We start from the raw sequence: 19302 nt of genomic DNA, 5'->3' as shown, positions 1-19302 counted from the left end.
ATGCTGAAGGGTTCTGGTTTCGATTCCCGGTCGGTTCAGGATCTTTTCGTAATCGAAATTTACTTGACTTCCCTGAGCATAGAGTATCATCTTATCTGCCACACGATATACGAATGCGAAAATGGCAACTTTGGCATAGAAAGCTCATAATTAATAACTGTGGAAGTGTTCGGTGAACACTAAGCTGAGAAGTAGGCTCTGTCCTAGTGAGGACGTAATGCCAAAAAGAAGAAGAAAAAGGCATATCTATCAAAGCCAAAAGTTCTGTCACTTCGCCTTGTGCCGTCTTCTCCTGGAAATGTTACTATTACTTGTAGTTTTGCTACATACAGTTTCAATTTTTTTATTCATTCCGATCTGATTTCGTTTCACTTCTTTGTTAGGTTTACATCAGTCGGCTACGAACTTTTATGCATAACCGCAAAAAAATAACGACCCAATATATTAATCCGGCAACACGGGCAAACCAAAACAAACGCATCCGATGGTAACTTTCCACACGCAGCTACACACTCGCAGACATCAAATTCAACCAATCAGTGACTGGATCACAAACTGGATTCAATTTTATTCCCAGTTGTCCTATCTTTATCTTAGATCTGAACCGATGTGGGACTAGTCCAATGAGAATATATACTAAGGTGTGGAAGAAGACGCAAAGGCTATGTATTAGTAAAGAGAAAAAACGTAAACAAAAATAGCTACGTCACTAATTTACATGGCTTCTTATGGAAACTCGCTCGCTTGTAGTAGTGAAACATTTTGCACCGTACACGGATGTCACGCACACTAAATGTCTTCTTCCTCACCTCGGTATATATTCTCATTGGGACTAGTTCATTTTACGAAACGACAACACTGATGATATTTCTGTTACTTTCACACGTTACGACACCGCCTTCTGTCAAAATTTCATTCATAAAATAAGCGATCAGCTGTTCAAAAACGTCTCGTAAAATTGCCCATTGCACGGTGACGACATCAGAAAATTGCTCTCTTTCTCTCCTTTCAGAAATCCAGGCAGTGGTCATGCCCTATATCAACTGCAGCGATTTGCAGTAGACAGGATGTCCCGGGCCCGATCTATCTGACAAGCCAATCGAGCCCTCTGTCACCATAGAAGATGGTGTCTCCATCATGACGATAGCCTGCAGAAATCCGAAAACAACGGTACCAGTACCTGTCAAAGTTGACAGGAACTGGCACCATTATTTTCAAGTTTTGTTACAGAGTGAGAGAGAATTTCGTGAATACCGTGCACCCCCGCTAATTTGAACGGTACCTCATGCAAACCATCGGGGTTCATTTTTAATTTGAACATCTAGTCATCCTAGAAACGTGTTTCTGGTTACCTCTTTCACTGTTTTGTTTTGATTCTGCGTTCCGTTCCACAGCGTTCCATTTCACTTTACTCTGTTCCATGAGCTAAATGTCGTTTGAACCATTTTTAATCTGAACGATGTGCAAATTAGCGGGGTACAGATTAAAAAGTGTTCAGATTAAATGTGGTCAAACCGCAACGGGGGTACCCGGTATACTTATTGAGGCTGTGAATCATTTGAGGGGAAAATAACTATTGGAATCTAAAATTTTAACTAAAAGTTAAACAGGTTGTCCGACATTTGGCGGTAAACCATTCCGCGGTCAACCAATTCGCGGTGTACCATTTTGCGGTATGCCATTTTGCGGCCTATAGAGCGCTGCATATGACGAGCCTAACCTCACTTATTTGACAGCTGCTGGTCCTGTTGTTTACGTTTCGGACTTAGTAGTTTTTTCCATATTTTTTTCATCTTCGCATTTCTATCACCAGCATGCTGGTGGTGACGATTTTCCACGGTAGGAAGATAGAATAATACGATCCGTGGGTATCTGCAGTGGACTTGACCTCTCCTCGCAGCAAACTTTCACGAAATTAAGAATGATTCGAAAAAAGTACTAAGTCCAAACTGTAAACAACAGGGCCAGTACCTGTCAAAATTGATGCGTGACGTCACAGTGCAGTGGAGTATACCATTTCGCCATTACCGCTTTCTTAGATTATAAGGTATAAGAGTCAATTCTCAATAACTCGATACTGAAAAGACCATCGAGTTAGGGAGTTATCGAGTCAAAGAACACAAAACCAGTATGACTCCGATCCATAGAAAATAGTAGTGAAAACCTGAGAGAGACTCGCGAAGAGGAAAAATATCAACGTCATATGCAGCCCAGATTCCCCTCTCACGAAACGTCAAATGCAACTGAAAAAGTGAAAAGTATTGTGTTCAAAGTAAACTGTTATTAAAAACCTCAGTCGGCGGAGCAGTTTTTTTTTTTTTTTCAAAGTTGCTGATAAATCTAAGCAGAAGATTAATTATTTATAATGTCTGCTACGTTTGCTGGCATGAAATTTCACTCAAACGGCTATTTATGATTCGATGTGATGCATACTCAATCATTTTTTGCTGAGAGGTTCATGTGAGGATTTGAACAGCATGCGCATAATTGGTATAAACACAAAGTGGAATAAGAAAAAAACTCAGCAATCACAGAAAAAGAAGACCGCCTTCGCGAGTCTCGTCTCAGGTGAAAACCAGCATTTACTATGGTTCTCTAACTCGGTATCGAGTAAGGGAGAGTTGACTGTATTTTGAATGGTGTCCAGCTATTTGGCCAAATGTTATGTAGCCGAATTGCGAACTTGAAATTAATCAGGTAGCTACAACGCTGATATGTAGGATTTATTTTGGCCCAATGACGAATCCTACTGTTTTTTTTTTTTCATAATTTGATCATTTTTTTTTATTTGAGCATAAGCTAATCTATTGAATTTTTGAGGCAAAATTTAGCTTGTTTTAACTGACAATTTTACTTTCTTCAAGTCCTTAGCAGCTTTTTGAAGTTATACTGGTTTAACGATGATTTGTATTACACTTGCTTACATTTTCATAAGAGATTTTTCTTTCTGCTGATCATAGGTTGTTCTTTCAAAACTTGCTTTTCTCATAATTATTACCATTGAAGTTTTTAACACGTTTATCAAGAGTTTTTCTTCTTCTGTCTCTAAAGTGAATACTAACGTGATACCGAGTACCCCCGTTGGTTTGACCACATTTAATCTGAACACTTTTGAATCTGTACCCCGCTAATTTGCACATCGTTCAGATTAAAAATGGTTCAAACGTCATTTAGCTCATGGAACGGAGTAAAGTGAAATGTAACGCTGTAGAACGGAACGCAGAATCAAAACAAAACAGTGAAAGAGGTAACCAGAAACACGTTTCTAGGGTGACTAGATGTTCAAATTAAAAATGAACCCCGATGGTTTGCATGAGGTACCGTTCAAATTGGCGGGGGTGCACGGTATACGATGAAATTTTTATTCGAGATTTTGCCTTCTCTGATAAAAAGTATATACTTTCAATTTAGCACTGTCACACCGGTTATTTTTCAAAGGCAATTATGATGAATTGCCCTTCTTTAAGCATAATGTCCAATGCAATGAATCTCACGAACTCATTGGTAACACTCATACACAGACAAACAGACGTCACACTCTCATCGCTGTTCATCGACCAACTTTTTAACGATCGATTCGAATATTTTGTAGGTGGTCAATCGGCCATCCGCAGCGCTCGCGTCGTTTTTGTTCGTGTTTGACGTTTACACATTACCGCCACCTGTTGGTCCATCGGCCAACTACAGTGTTTTTAGCATTGGGCGTACATGTTTTCGCGACTATGATTTTGATCGCGATTTGTTCTAAGTGTTACGTCTGTTGTGTTGTGCAGAGCAGAGCAGACCGGAGGAGAAGTAGGGGAAAGTGGGGCAGTTTGACCACCTTAAGGAAAAGTCGATGAAAGTGCTGGAAATATTATGAACTTTTCGAATATTTGCATGATTTCCAACAGTTTTTAGATGAATACACTAGATCCGCATGATTTCCTTTATCTCATAAAATTCACGAATAAATGATTGATTTTTCAAAATTTCTCATTTTTCGAGTCGATTTTTTACTGATGGGGTGATATGAGCACCCCATTTTTGATTGCAAAATAATCTCATATAATCTAAAAATTCAATTATTTTGTTACAATACTTGAAAGTTATTAGTATTTATAAATACTCCGTGCAAGAAGGTATAATTTTTTAAAACCATTTTAACAGTCAAATATCATCATTCTGAAATGATGAAAACTAAAAGAGTCATTCGGGGCGATATGGGCAGTTTTTTCGAACATCATTTATTTATTTTAATTTGAGTTTCGAACATTGACTTATAACATGCCTATTGCTTCATTTGGGGTTGCATGTTATTTCAGATGAAATTTAAAGAATTTATGCAGTTTTAAGGGGGTGCTCATTTCACCCCATTGGCCAAACCGCACCGACTACCCCTAACTATCGAATTGTCAAAACTTAAAGTTAAGGCGACACGGGAGACCGTGTTATTTTCCCTATCTTTTGTCTCACTTCAACAATCATCATCAAAACTTTGTGGAAGCAAATCTCGAGTTTTAGTGAACCGATGAAGCTGAAAATTTATCGGGTTGTGCACTACATATATAGAATCATAGTGATACATTTTTCGCATCGATATATGAAGTGGTTCTTGGGATTTGCTTCTTGAAATGGACAGGGTGATTATGATGACGTCCAGTGCGGCCTTAAACGAATCGGTGAAACAGTTACAGCCTAAAAGGTGCGGCCGAATCATCAAATTGCTCAAAAGGACACGCGGTGTATCATATCCAGCGCACCAGTCAATACATATTTGTGATTACTTATTTAGGCTGTGAACCGTTTCACCGATTCGTTTAACTTTTAGTTAAAATTTGACAGTTCGATAGTTTATAACACACTTTATAATTCCATGATTTCTTATAGTTTTTAACGCTTTGAGTGAAGTGTTTCTTAAATTATCAGCACCTTCTGTTTTGGTATGACAATTGCGAACCTTATTTACTTATAGATACTTGCTACTGCTTCAACGAGCACTATCACATCAATCACTAAGAGCTTTTTCGCCAATTTACTATGTTTAAATTCGTATATCGTGTAACAAGCAATGAGAATTTGAGAGAAAAAATAATAAAACAAGCATACATTTCATATATTTGTTGGAAAACCATTTTCCAGTTTTATTTCTATTTTTGATGAATTTTCATGTGCGCATTCAACGAAGTCAATTGTCCGAAAGACGATTCACATTTGTCACATTTATATGGTCGGGATTTTAGGTGAACTGTTAGCAAATGAAGTCTCAATGTTCTGCTGGTCGAAAATGATTTTCCACATTCTTTGCATACGATATCGATATGAGTTTGACGGTGTCGATGATATGCAGTGCTTGTTTGGAATGTTTTTCCACACTCATTGCAGAGACGTTCCTTCTCAGGTAGAGCTTTCGTCTTTTCATGCTTTTCAACATGACGGTTTTTTTCTTTTTGTGTCAGGAAAAATACGTTTTTATTTGTTACATTGCAATCATCACAAGGAATCATTGACACCGATTCTGAGGGATGTTTTTCTACAATATGTCGGCAAAGGAACACTTCCTTATAATACACTGCAGGACAGAAACTGCATTTTAGTTCAGGATCATAAACGGTTATTTTTGTTCCTAATGTTTTAACACGCCGTCCCTTAGTGATTGAATCTGTGTCCGATTTCTCATGCATCTTCATGTGACTTTGGAGGATGTATTTGGTTTTGAACCGTTTCGCGTTTCCACAAATATCACAAGCGAATGGTCGTTCATCAGAATGCTTTGCGGTTTTATGAGAATGAAGCGCATTAGATTGATTGAATGATGCATCGCATTCGTCACATTTGAAAGGTTTCTCAGCTGTATGTATACGTAAATGCCTTAACAATCCAGATCGCGACGTTGCAGCAAATGGACATTGCTTGCAATTGTATAAAATTGCTTTTGTATGTATATTCTCATGCATTCTGAGATGAGTCCCTCTTGAGAATGCCTTGCCGCAATAAGTACAAATGTGCTTTTTCTCTTGAACTTCTACGATTTTTTCATGGTACGATTTAATGTGGGCTTGCAGTTTAAAATTAGACGAAAATTCTCGTACCTTGTTATCCTTTCTACATTCTTCGCAAGGAATACGTTTTCCTTTCCTAAAGTGAATTGTTCTCAAGTGCATATTCCAAGATCGCACTGTCGTTATAGGGAAATCGCAGAGATTGCATTTCTGAGCGCTGGTGCCGACGTGCGTCGCAAGATGACTGTCCAGCATTTCGGTAGTGTCGAATTCTGTAGCACATATGTAACACTTGCAGTCAACTGTTCTGCGTACTTTACGATCACATGGATTTTTCAAACGTTGTATTTGTATGGCGCTATGTATATGCTTCCTTTCGTGATTGATTTCAGTTGGTTCTTCGACGGTGTTTTGGTCATATCTTAGCAGAGGCTCTACTTCAATAATTTCGTATTTTTGGGTAAAATTATCGTTATCAGCTGAATTTTCTTCTCCAAAGCTTGCCACCATTTCTGTATTTCCATCACGTTCGTCATCGTCCATCTCAATCAATTCAATCTGCTCATTTTCTTGGATTTCGACTGGGTCAGCTTCATACTCTGCTTCATCTTTTACCGCTAGTGATCTAAAAATAAGAATAGTGTTTAAATAAAAGATCGCTTCGTAACGATATTATTATATTTGAAAATAAATTGCTGATTATAATTTGACACCTCTAGAAAAATATTGATGCGGATGTTTGTTGCACGGTTCGATTTTGGCAAGATGATTTTTGACCATGATACCAAAGTTGAACGGGTACTGCATTACCGTCTTGAGACGTCAATAAATTACAACTACAATTTTTGCCAATGTGTTTCATCACTGAACTATCACAGAAGTTTTTGAATGTGCGGAAACATTAATAAAAGCACGCGGTTTAAATAAATCAAGTCGGTCAAGTAGCGGACTCATTCTTCGTAAACCAACGAATAAATGCTCCGAAGATACTAACATGAAATAAGGTACCGTGGGCAAGTGGGTAATGGAAATCGTATAGTTGAGATTTTTCAAATCATAAAGAATTGAAAATAAAAATAAATGTGGTCGTGTATATTTTTAGCTTGACTCCCACCAAATATAAATGGTATGCTGAAATTGATGTTTATGTAAACTGAAGGAAAATTACAGAAAATGTACACCTTGTTTTCAATTGCACCACTATAGTGGTGGTAAGTGAAAATAATGTCGTTTTAAACAATAATTTGTATCTCCTACCCCCTAATAACATGACGTACTTTATGGACGACCCCATATATGGTTCTCGCCGTTAGTTCTACGCATATTTGTCCCGCGGTCCATAAGGGTGACATAGAACATGGGACAAGTAGGCGTAGTTCACGTGTTATAAGTAACGAAGATTCTCAAACGGACATTTTTGGAACCGGTTGTTTTCGTTCTAGTTTTTGACCAATTTGTCCTTATCTTAGCAACTACCTTCCCCGTTCCAGCGCAACATAGTTTTCAAACCTTGCCCTTGTCTGATATCGCGACGAAAATTCATTAAACTAAACAATAATGCTTAACTATGGATTGAACTCACTCGTCGGATTTATTTTCTACACTAACTAAACGCATAGCAAAAGTACTACCGGATGACGTCATTCAAAACTTTTTCCAAAGGTTCTAACTTTTATGTCCACTCTGAAGCGCTTTTTTCAATTAATTGAACTATTGAATACTGAAACTCCTGTATATTTTAAACTTTAGCAATTATTTGTAAGTGCGTCAAATAAGGAACATAGTGCGTCAAATTAGGCACATTGAAGAATTGATGCGTCAATTAAGGAACCTAATGTGTTCCACAAAAAGTCAATCAAACATAAAGAAAAAAACGTTTAATATTTTTTTACTGATTTTTCCTTAATTCTATAATAGTTGAGCTAGCATATGTTCAAATTTCAACAAAATCGGAAAGATTTAGACGATTTGACAAGTGTTTGAATTTAGAATTTTCTTAACCGCGTCAAATATGGTACGTCCACGGTAAGTGAAAATAATGTCGTTTTAAACAATAATTTGAAAAACTAACAGTAATATCTACGATTTCAATTAACTTTAACATTTGTCAATGAGTCCCAATGAACAATAACATGAGTGAAAATTGAACTTTTTATTCTTGTCAATTCGGGAGAAAACATTCCTTGGAACAAAATCCTTCAACAAAGTATGTATTCAGAACCTTTTTTGTGTGGATAGACTCATACCTCATTTTTATGTTACTAGATTTATATCGGCATTCCACGGATTTTCGTGTGTTTTCTTATATTGGAACTATTCAATCAATATCCTCTTTTCAATCAGCTGTCCGAATTAGTTAAAAAGCTCCATGATTTCTAATAGCTTTTAACGCCACGAGCATTGGCGTAAATAGGGAGGGGCCAGGGGGGGGGCCTGGCCCCCCTGAATCTTGGGTTTGGCCCCCCCGAAAAAAATGGAAAAGAAATAACAATATAGTTGAAATTAGTGCCCTTATGATACATAACGCGTTCAATGACAGGCAAAAGAAATATATAGTTTTAAAACGTCACATATTGCCATACTGTTTACTTTTTGGCCTTTACCGATATTGAAATTCATTGAAACACGTTTTAGATTTAGTAGAACTGATTTGATCCATTAACAATACTCCTAAAGTTTACAAAAAAAAATGTTTTACATAAATAATGTTTTTCAAAAATAAACAATGATGCAGCAAGCAAATATTATTTTGTATTCTTTTATTCGCGAAATTTTAAATACTGTATTTTCAAATTTATGTGCCATTCGATAAATTTGTCTCTGAGACGTCGGGAACAGATATGAACTGCTGGTAAGTAAACGATAGCGAAGCAGTTGCATTCAAATGTGACAGCAAAACTGTGAACTTTGAAATTTCTTTATGTATAGTAAGATAGCAGCGGATTCGTACAAAAACAACATCGAACCGAATAAAGTCGGGGATGTCGCAACAATGTTTTAAAATGTCATTATTATTATTATAGCTTTATTAAGGAGATTTTCAGCCCTAGGCTGTTTTAAAATGTTAAATTGACACCAATTTTCTGAAGTTCTTATATTGATAAGGTAATAAGACCATGTTACTCTTTGTTTCTTTAGAACAAACCTAGAAGTTAAAGTTTGAACAAATCTAGCAACTGCAAACGATTTTCTGTTAGTCACACTAATATTAGAATTTTTGCATGCAACATCACAAAATATTCTTAAATTTTTCTTGGCTCAGATTCCTTACTTTACCAAGCCCAATGAAACAGCCGTTTGTTAGGTGACCTTGACTTACATCTATGTCAATCGCCTGTATAAAAACTGATTGTTTTTTAAGAATGAGCTCATGAATTTTTCGGGGTGATGGGACATTTCACATAAAGGCGTTTCGCATATGGACGTTCGACATAATGGTCTTTTGGCATAATGAGAATTACATGCCTTCTTTAAAATGCTACCTGTTCTTGTATGAAACTGCTTTATGACAAACGTCCTTCTAGGCGTTTCTAGGCCTATCATAAGAATGCTCTGGAGTGTAATTTTTGGCCCATAGTGGGGCGGCGAAATTTACAAATTAGCTCGAATCCACATTTTATCTTAAAGTTTAGCGAAATTTGCCTGATTGTGTGAAAAAAGTGGCCAACATTTTTCACATTTCCACTTAGTTTTGCGAAAAACTGTTTTTTTTTTTGGTATATTACAACTAACCTTATTTTGGGCAATTTTTTGATGAAAATTTAGAGTGTATTTTTCTGTAAACATAAGTTTATGGCTGATATAAAGTATGTCTGTCGTAAAAGTGTCGATATTTTGTGTTTCGGCCAGCGAAGACAATCAAGTTTCAAACTATTATAACTAAAACTTGGTAAATATTTTAACACAATTTTGTTTAGCAAAATTATAGCAAATGAGGTTCACTGTGTGGTATTTATTTCTTTTCAACTGTTATCGTTTTTATGAAAATTTTGATTATACCACTAAGGCCGAACCTTTTCCCTACCTTAATTGAACTGATACATTTGAAACTTTATTTTGTTTAAGAACTCTGCTAAAATTTTCAAATCGAATTGGAAAGGTAATTTTGTTTCCTGATTGATCCTGATGAAAAGCAGAATTTTAAATCTTTGTATTTCATTGGAGATATATTTAATTGGGTTGAATACGTCATCTTGGCAATATAAAACGTCGCAGCGTTATACTATATACTATTTTTCCATAAAAATGACATTTGTTAACAAAGTTGTTCAATCGATCTTATTCAAGTTTTTATATATCGACCTTTGTATGAAAGTGCTCCACTATAATCGGTTCATAAATATTATCGAAACAAGCATTGTAAAATTATCTAAATCCTAAATCTAATGTAAAACTTTCAATTCTCATGATAAGGGGCCGTGGCCCCCCTCAAATCTGATGGCTATTTACGCCTATGGCCACGAGTAAAATGTTTCTTGAATTATAAGCATTCTATTTTTCTATGATAACTGCGAGCCTTGTTTACTTATAGCTTCATAAACAGCAAACTTAAATTCAATCTAATGAGAAACTTCTCACTTGCCCCATGTGTTTAGAAAATTGATAGTGTTCTGACAACTTAATCCGACCGGCTTAGTCCTCACTACTTTTTCTGCCATTTTTATGGCGATGTCTCTGAAGACCTGTAGGGTGTTTCATATATTTTTGACAGAGCATTACGCGTATATATTTTAGACACCTCCATTTGATATTGCCGTAAATGGCCTGTTCCAAATACTTTGATCACCCTTGTATGCCAATGCTCCTCTTAACATCCTAAACTATCGTTGGCATGGCACTCGCGGTCACTCTGTCTCACAAGGGGGCTGACATTAGTGAGCGCTGTTCCCGTAAGTTCAACCAAACGGTCCGATATACGCCGGATCAGAGGAAAGTTGGTGTTATCAGAACTTTTTGCTGCGATTCGGATGGCCGTTTGGCACAGTCCACATGCCGCTAGAAGGTCGAATAATTAAGTGCCCGCTTCAGTCATTTGATCGAACTGGTCACGAACGCTTCGGAAGTAAACCGAATCATTTTGTTTTACGCTGGGGCCTGCCGTTACAGTTTATACACTGGAACAATATAATTAAAATATATTTCAACTTACGCATAATACTGCTTGATTTCAAAATCGGTTTTCCTTATCCGCTTCCGAATCTCATGGACTAAACGAATTTCATCATTGCACTGACTGCAAACTTTCGACACGATTTCTCCATCGGAAACCTTAAAGATTCAACATTAGTCAGAGATCAACTGAATATGGATTACAATTGCAAATAATACATAAGATAAAAAAAAAAAACGAATAATTACCTGAATCTGAAAACATTCCAAAATCATTCGTTGCAGAGAACGGTCGTCGGCCAGAGAAAAATAACTATCTTCGCTATCTTCAACGAACATTATGTCGGCAAGGCTTTTCAAGCATAATCTACAACAGTGTTCTAAGCTCATATTTCAAGAACTAGTTAATTAAACTGTTTAAGCTGATATTTGATAGATATATGTAGTATTAAAACTTGATATAGATAATTTGTTTTTCTGGAACTGGTTAATACGGTTGATACAATAATAAAAACAAAAACACTAGTTTGACATTTCCCCTGCCGATACACGCTGACATATTTTGCCTCAGATTGAATCGGAATTATTGGCCCAATTTGTGTTACCCAAAACTGCGTAAAATTTGATTCAAGCACTGAGATGATCGATAATCGCATTATGTATTGGAAAAGAAACAACAAGAAAAATAAAACAATTAAACAATCACTAATACATCATATTTTTCTGTATTATCAGTTGATTCTTAATCGCGTTACAGGATAAGCCAAACACTTCACCAAATAAGGATCAAATAAATAATGAATAATTATTCTTACCTAAATCGGCAAAAGTGGCAACACTGATTCGCAGTGTGTTGTTTGGCAAAGCCAAAACAAACTGTTTTCGTAGCTAAGCTAAATTAATATTTCAAATATAAAGTTGCAAATTCCATTTTGTGCCTAATTAGGCCTAATATTTGCAGGATGAGCACTACCAGCACATCTGTGACGACTCCGAACAAACAAGTTAAAACCGACAGTTGGATGGACGATGTTCTGCGCCCGAACAACAGTTCAAGCAAGTAAGACCTATTACATATAGGGTGACGTATTCTGTTTTTGGCACTTGTGATTGAATTCGGTAGGTGGGGGTTTCAAAAGCTACAGAGCCGTAACGTGGCTTCAAGACACCTTCGGCGGACCTCCGTAAGTCGAAGATGATTTCTCATAGTCGAAGATAATTTCGACTCCGTGATACAATTTGTACATATTACAATTTAAGGCCGCACGGGACGTCATCATAATCACCCTATCCATTTCAAGAAGCAAATCCCAAGAACCACTTCATATATCGATGCGAAAATGTATCACTATGATTCTATATATGTAGTGCACAACCCGATAAATTTTCAGCTTCATCGGTTCACTAAAACTCGAGATTTGCTTCCACAAAGTTTTGATGATTATTGTTAGAGTGAGACGAGAGATAGGGAAAATAACACGGTCTCCCGTGTCCCCTTAACTTGAAACATGCCAGACAAGTTCCATAAAAGATCCCCAAGTAACATTAGTAGTCGAATAATAGTTTATTAAACTGGATGAGCTTAAGAGTAATTTATTCAACTTTAATTCAGCAAAAATGTTTGTTGGGTCTTGTTCGGATTTATATGGTGATATCCTCAAAAAGTATCATGGTGAAGCCTAAATATTTTCTCATTTAAAATACATGAAATTGTAGTTTGTTCCTCTACAGTTAATCAATGATTAGGAGGAATTCTTAAAATCCTTTGGATTGGGATTTACTTTACTTTACTTACAAGTTTCAGTGAGAACAAAAAAAAAATGTTCGAAAATTCACATAAGTTTTGTCAAGATATCATTTGAAAGTTCCATTTAAAAATAATTTACATAGTAATAAATGGCAAATTATTTCATTAATGCAAAAATCGTTCAAAATGTAAAACCAGTATGAGTTTTTGAGCAATTTTTATACCCTTTTTGCACCAAATGAAATAGAGGAATCTTAAGAGTAATGTTTGATCCTTCGACCTAGTCGCTTGCCCCATGCGGGGGCGGGCGATAAGGGCAGGATCAATCTTGACAACTGTGGAGATGCAAAAGATTCTTCGGCCAACAAGAATGGTTGTCTAACTTTCCTTCTCGTTATTGGCTTTCAATTTTAGAGCTTTCGATTTGTGCACATTGAGAATTGTAAGTCAATTCCCAGCCCCATTAATTAAATCTTTGTGCAACTTCGATTGTTCTACTTGTACGGTCATCTATGCTCATGCTCAAATGAAATAGTGGAATCTCAATTAGGTCTGCCTAACCTATTCAAACACGAGCTGAATCTCAGAAACAATATTTTAAAGGGGTCTGTAATTCATTACTACACTATTATCTTTATAATTTAATTTATATATTTTATAAAATCAAGCGGTTACGAGTTGGTTTAAAATATGATGATAGAAATACTTCAGATTTTTCACCGCTATGAACTAGCCTCAGACTGAAAATCTCGTTAATAAAGATAATAATAACAACATCAACAGATTTTAGCTCATGTTTGTTCTTCGCTGGTATAAAAAATGCTTTGAGAATGGTGCTCAAGATTATGAGACATGTCCTACTACAATTCTATGGGATTTTTTTTCCAGATTAGAATTTTTCGAAAATTCTGCCCAGAACACTATGAAAATGTAAGTGTAGAACTAGCCCTCGTGCGTTAAAATACACTCAAATAAAGATTCAAAAAAAAAAAAAAAAAAAAAATATGAAAATGTTTTACATAAGCTTCAATATTGTCCAAGAAAAACTCCCCAAGCCGAAAGTAAATCAGGAGAGGTGCCGAAGTAGCTATTTATCTTAGTGTGAATCGGCAGCAGAAATTTAATATTTGAAACCTTTACTTCTATTTTTAGGAATGGTAAAAACTACTCCAACTTATTGGAAATGTAGGTATTTCGCATTTTCACGAAAAGCAATTATTAAATGTAGGTATCGTTTCTAGGGAAAGATTTGGAAATACGAACTATTCATTGGAAGATTCCAGCACTGTTGATTACATCGTAGACGACATTCCAATGCTACCGGACGCTGATGAACTGCAAGAAAGTCTGCTCTATAAGGAATCACCCAACTTACCGTCGTAAGTGGTAACCCTCACATCGCTAAATAACAATAACTAATATCAGCTGATAATTTCAGAGTTACAACGTACAAACAGCTTGGTTCAGATATATTTCCCAACAGCAAGTCTTCATTGGGAAATTTGGATGAAATTGATATTTCTATTCTAACCGAGTGTCTTGAAAACGAAGAGTACATTGAAGAGCCTGACGAACCTTGGATCTGGGATCAGCTATTTGCTAAGTTGTCGGTGAAAATTAACACCGAAGCAAAAACTACGCCAGTTGAATATAAAAACTAAACAGTTTTATGTCGAATTCAAAATTTGAATTGTATTTATTTAATTATTAATATTACTGCTATCGATTATGTACAGTGTTTCTTCTTCCATTTTCTGCAGACTTTCCATCAGCAGCATATTATCTCCGGCATACGGTAGAATATCACAAATCTGGGACGACTCCACATTTAGAATATACTCACAAGGCCTAGGCTCAAGCAAGTACAGGGAAATCGCATTCGAACTAGACGAATGTTCGGTGCATTTCAACTTCACTTCCACCTGTCTATGTTGATTGGTTTTGTCGCAGACATCGCCTCCACTGTAGAAGTTACTCAACTGATTTTCGTTCTTTCGCTTATTTCTGATCGAGGGATTTTTCTCCAGCCATTCCAGGTGTTTTTCCTTGTTGAAGTAACCGAGGAATATCGAAGTATCTTCGTGATACTGACGCACATGTTTCTCATAGCACAGTTCAAACTTCCACCAGCCCGAGCCCTGAAATGAAAATGTGCATAGTGTTCACTCATGACTGTATCAGAATTTGCTTCATGTACTGTGATCGCCCTTTATTCAGCGCAGCTCCTAATTCTGCGCACTTTCAGAAAAGTCCATTAAAATCTAGTAAGATACCTTAATCTTCATTCGAAATTAATTTCTGTTGAACAAACTTACATTTATTACTTTAAAAATAGCTTTGATAATACTGTAAATGTCATAGATTGAAAACATTATATTAAATTAAAAATGAAATTAACTTTAGTAATTTGAAATATTTCTTAACAGTTAGCTTAAAACGCATACAAAATATATCACCGAATTACAGTACATATGAAAAATCATCAAGTGTTACATTGTGCCTCAAAAATCTGTTTGATCCCATACAAGCCGAATAGAAGACATAGGATACAATTTCTAGTAAAATTCTTAAATCCATCTCCTAATATTTTTTTTGACGAGCTACTAGAAATGAATCCTGAACAAGGTTATGACAAATTTAATAAAACAAAATCAGATAATCTTAGATTTCTTTCTTAAAAAAGTTTTGTTGAGTTTCCTTTAAAAGGAAGGTCAAAGATCCTGGATTCTCACTTACTTCAGAAAAATTAGCCGACTTTCAAATTTCAAAGCTATAATATTTTTTTTAACACAAAATCGTCTCAAAATCCAACAAATTAATTTCTGACATTCTGGCAGAAACATCTACCATATTCACAATAATTCTTTAGGGAAGTTAGCAAAAAAAAAAACGATCCCTTCCTCAACACTATCAGATCGAAAAAAAAAAATAGTAAAACATTACCATCACGCTATTTGAGTTAAGCTAGCTTATCTAGCTTACCATTGCTTTATCATCACGACAATAATGACTTTTTGTTCCAAATAGTGATCAGGTCGAAAATATCATGTTTTGATTCAAATTAATTACAGCAGATTGGAATTTTAAAAGCTTTAAGTGCGCAGAATATAAGGCCTTCACAGTATTTATTATAAGAGCTATATACTCACTCCGGTCAAACAATACGACCCAGCCAAAAACTCCAGTAACGGCTTGAGTTCTTTTGCCTTTTTAGCTTTTTTGGAAAGAACGTCCATTGGACTAGTATTGCTCTCTTCGCCTATTTCGGTGTCGGTTGACTCTTTTTGACTGGTACCATCTGGAATATCGTTCGAAAACAGCTCAACTTTGATCGGTCCATCCTAGAAGGGTGGTAAAAATTTAGTAGCTCTTTGAGTAAAAGCAATGTAATTATCAAAATAAAAATAAGCAAAATCAAACATAACAAACCTCGTTCAAATTAATGACTGCAATTGCGTTTTCAATGTTTTTTTGCACATCCTAAGACAGGAAAAAGGAAGTAAACTAAATATAAAACGATAAACTACTTCTAGGGGTAAAAAACCATAGCACCAAGCAATTAACGACATACCAAAGCCATAATGCAGTAGTTTTTCGGTTTTATCACGCACCAAAATCCGTGCGTTTGGTGAAATCGTGAATTTGTCGAAACGAAAAGTAAATGTATTGTTTGTAGCCGATCGATAAAATCCGTGATATTGGAAGCAAAATGTATGATTTGTGAGGTCTCAAGATATTTTTAGAGGTTTGCTATAACATTAAGAAATAAAAAGTCGAGCACTCAACACTGAAGAATTATGTAAGTCGCAGACGAAATAGGCCTATCTGTCAAGATAAGCAACATATTAGAGTTTAAAGGTATTTGCTCGCCTTACTAGTGATTGTAATATTTTATTTTTTTTTGCAAAAAGTGAAGTGTTAAAGTTTAATTAGTAGTTTTAAACATAATCTAATAATCCCTCCATTAAATTTAATAAAAAGTGTAATTAAGAAATAAAAAAAGGAAAAATTCATTGGGGCGATCCATTAATCACACAAGATAGTTGTCGGAATTTTTCAACCCCTGTTCCCGCATTGTCAGATTTCTCCTTTTATTAGAAACTATTTTGTCTTTTTTGAGTAATATTTGAGTCTTCTCAACATAAAATCTCGTGAATGAAGAATGCAAAAACAGAGGTTAAATTTGATTTCTCGCGAACGGACATAAATATAAATAACATAAACTTTGCAGAAGCACTAGTGATACATTTTTCGCATTGATATATGGAGTGGCACTTGAGGCTTCTTCGAATGGAAAGGGTGATTATAACAACGTCCCGTGCGGCCTTAAGTTGTTTGAAAGCGTTTTTTTTTCTTATAAGCAGGAGGAATCAACACACCTTTAAAAACCTAAAACTGCTACGGCCTACGAAATGTAATATGTTGTTAATGGAAGCTTCATTTAGTTTTAACAAATTAGAATGATAGTGTTGCCTAAAACAGATATAAGAAATTAATGTAATGTTTGAAATGATACTAATAAAGAAATTAAAAACAAAAGCGATGATAAAACCGAAAAACCACTGTATTGTAGAAAGTAAAATTCTCATACCGTTAGCTTTTGATATTTGATCTTCATGCTTTCAATCTCCATCATGAGCAAATTCTTCGGCTTTTTGGGAGAATTCCCCAGCGGGTAGCAGTTGACCTTGTTCTCCTCATTATCTTGGGGTTTGTACTTTGGATGGGCGCAAAGCAAAGGAGTCAGAATGATAATCTCATAGTTGCAAGTCGAAGTTTCCTTCAGCGAGTAGACCTCATTTTTGCCGTGAAGATAGCACACGTAAAGTACTTTCGTTACTCGAGGTTCGCCGTTCAGGTCACAAACGGTTCCAGAGTCCATCTCCAGCTCCAAATACGGTAGATTTAGGCCATCGATTTTCTTGTACTGCATCTTTGCTCCTTCTGCATCGGAGTTCTCGTAGAAAGCCTTGAGAGTAACCGTTTTCTCCTTGTCCCATTTGCCAAGATAATATTCTTGCAGTTTGCTCGTCTTTTCGTGACGCTCTTCGTGATACTGCTTGATGTATTTCCCATGACAAACCTCATATGTCCAATAACTCTCGATTCTATAGGAACAGGAATGGGTAAACAGCGGAACCAGTAAATCGATGGGACTTGGGCCACTATACTGGATTTCTCCGTCTAGCTCTTTGGTGGCAATCGAAGGAATAATGCATTTGTATTTTTCCTTGTTCGTTGTCGACACAATGATCTCTTCATCTTCTAATGCGTTGGTCTGAAAAGTTATATCAAACATAAATAAATTAGCCTTTTTATTCAGATGGTCGTCACGTTATTCAGGAAAAAAAAACTTACCAACAAATCGTCTTTGCCGTGCCAAGCGATTGTATGGAGAACTGTATCATCAAATCCTTTTGGATCGTGTGCTGCTATTGCATCCACTAAGAATATGAGCAAAATTATCACTGAAAAGCTTGAGAACTTCATATCCACTAAAGATAAAGCCATTTGACTGCTTTTTCCATGTAAATTTTGTAAAATGATAAGATTTTTCTCCCTTTCGAACGGAGATACGTGTTTTGTTGTCAATTCAACACGACGACACTGACGCTGATGATGACATGTGATGATGGAATGCGTTCACAGATATATAACTACACTGAAAAGAAGCATTGTTCAAAAATCTAACCATTCTGGATAAACTTTCGAAAAGGGCTCAAGACGCCTTGAGTTTTTTTTTTAATTCGGATACCTGGATTAAATAAAAGGAGTAGCAGTTGCTAGTTGAGTTATCAGTCAATAGCTGTCTGCAGAGAATGGACTAGCTTGTTTTCTTTGTGCTTAATAAGCTATCCTGGAATTGGAATTGTCTTCGTGTACTTCCAACAGGTTATGGGTCCAGGAACGGTTCATCTGCGAGTGTGCCCTACAGGAGGATCGGCCGTGTAACGCCGCACGGGATTCGTAGGAGGAGCTGCTGGCTGGTCGGAGTATGTACAAGCAACGGAATCGGATCACTTGTACAGGGCTCGAGTTGAGGAGGAGCTTCGTGAACCTCGGAAGGTAGAACCCCAACGAGCTTCGTGATCCGTTAGAAGGTAGAACCTGAACTTCGTGGTGGATAATTAGAAGGAGCTTCGTGATCTTCGAAAGGTAGAACCCGGACGACCTTTGTGGTGGATAAAAATCTCGTTAATAAAGTCAAATCAATCAATCAATCTTTGTGGTGGACGAGAAGGTAGAACCTGAACTTCGTGGTAGACAAGTATGGGATACATGGGATACATTCACTCGAATATTGCGTTTCTCTCGCTCACTTCCACAAGCGCTCAAGAGGGAGATTGCCGTTTCTCCAACCAAGCTGAGTGTTTCAATTTCCATTGCGCTTTCATCTTGTTCGCCGAGCGACAAGTTAAACAAAAACGGCAACAGAATGATTCGCTTCCGACTCCTTGTGCCGAA

At 36.4% G+C, this 19302-nt stretch overlaps 3 protein-coding genes across 4 annotated transcripts; 1 reads left to right on the top strand and 2 right to left on the bottom strand.

Annotated features, from left to right (window-relative positions):
• Positions 1–5089: 5089 nt before the first annotated feature.
• Positions 5090–11699, bottom strand: LOC5569756 (zinc finger protein 665). The gene is made up of 3 exons (XM_021848379.1): positions 11340–11699; positions 11131–11249; positions 5090–6606 (listed from the first exon to the last, which is right to left on the bottom strand). Exons 1-3 carry the CDS (start codon positions 11478–11480, stop codon positions 5130–5132), a joined length of 1737 nt encoding a protein of 578 aa, XP_021704071.1. The 5' UTR covers positions 11481–11699; the 3' UTR covers positions 5090–5129.
• Positions 11700–11916: 217 nt separating this feature from the next.
• LOC23687575 lies at positions 11917–14521 on the top strand. Its single transcript, XM_011494840.2, has 4 exons — positions 11917–12150; positions 13990–14022; positions 14079–14216; positions 14276–14521. Exons 1-4 carry the CDS (start codon positions 12053–12055, stop codon positions 14496–14498), a joined length of 492 nt encoding a protein of 163 aa, XP_011493142.2. The 5' UTR covers positions 11917–12052; the 3' UTR covers positions 14499–14521.
• Positions 14503–18460, bottom strand: LOC5569771 (endoplasmic reticulum lectin 1). Of its 2 annotated transcripts, XM_001652948.2 has the most exons (5): positions 18196–18439; positions 17429–18115; positions 16267–16317; positions 15987–16178; positions 14503–14975 (listed from the first exon to the last, which is right to left on the bottom strand). In XM_001652948.2, exons 1-5 carry the CDS (start codon positions 18346–18348, stop codon positions 14538–14540), a joined length of 1521 nt encoding a protein of 506 aa, XP_001652998.2. In that variant the 5' UTR covers positions 18349–18439; the 3' UTR covers positions 14503–14537. The 2 variants fall into 2 exon arrangements, with proteins under 2 accessions (XP_001652998.2, XP_001652999.2); XM_001652949.2 differs by lacking the exon at positions 16267–16317 and having other exon boundaries at positions 18196–18460.
• Between the last annotated feature and the right edge of the window lie 842 nt (positions 18461–19302).

This window comes from Aedes aegypti, chromosome 2 (genome assembly GCF_002204515.2).
Source record: "Aedes aegypti strain LVP_AGWG chromosome 2, AaegL5.0 Primary Assembly, whole genome shotgun sequence".
Classification (NCBI taxonomy): domain Eukaryota; kingdom Metazoa; phylum Arthropoda; class Insecta; order Diptera; family Culicidae; genus Aedes; species Aedes aegypti.
Note: the sequence above shows the minus strand (reverse complement) of the source record. Positions and strands in the feature narration are given on the sequence as shown.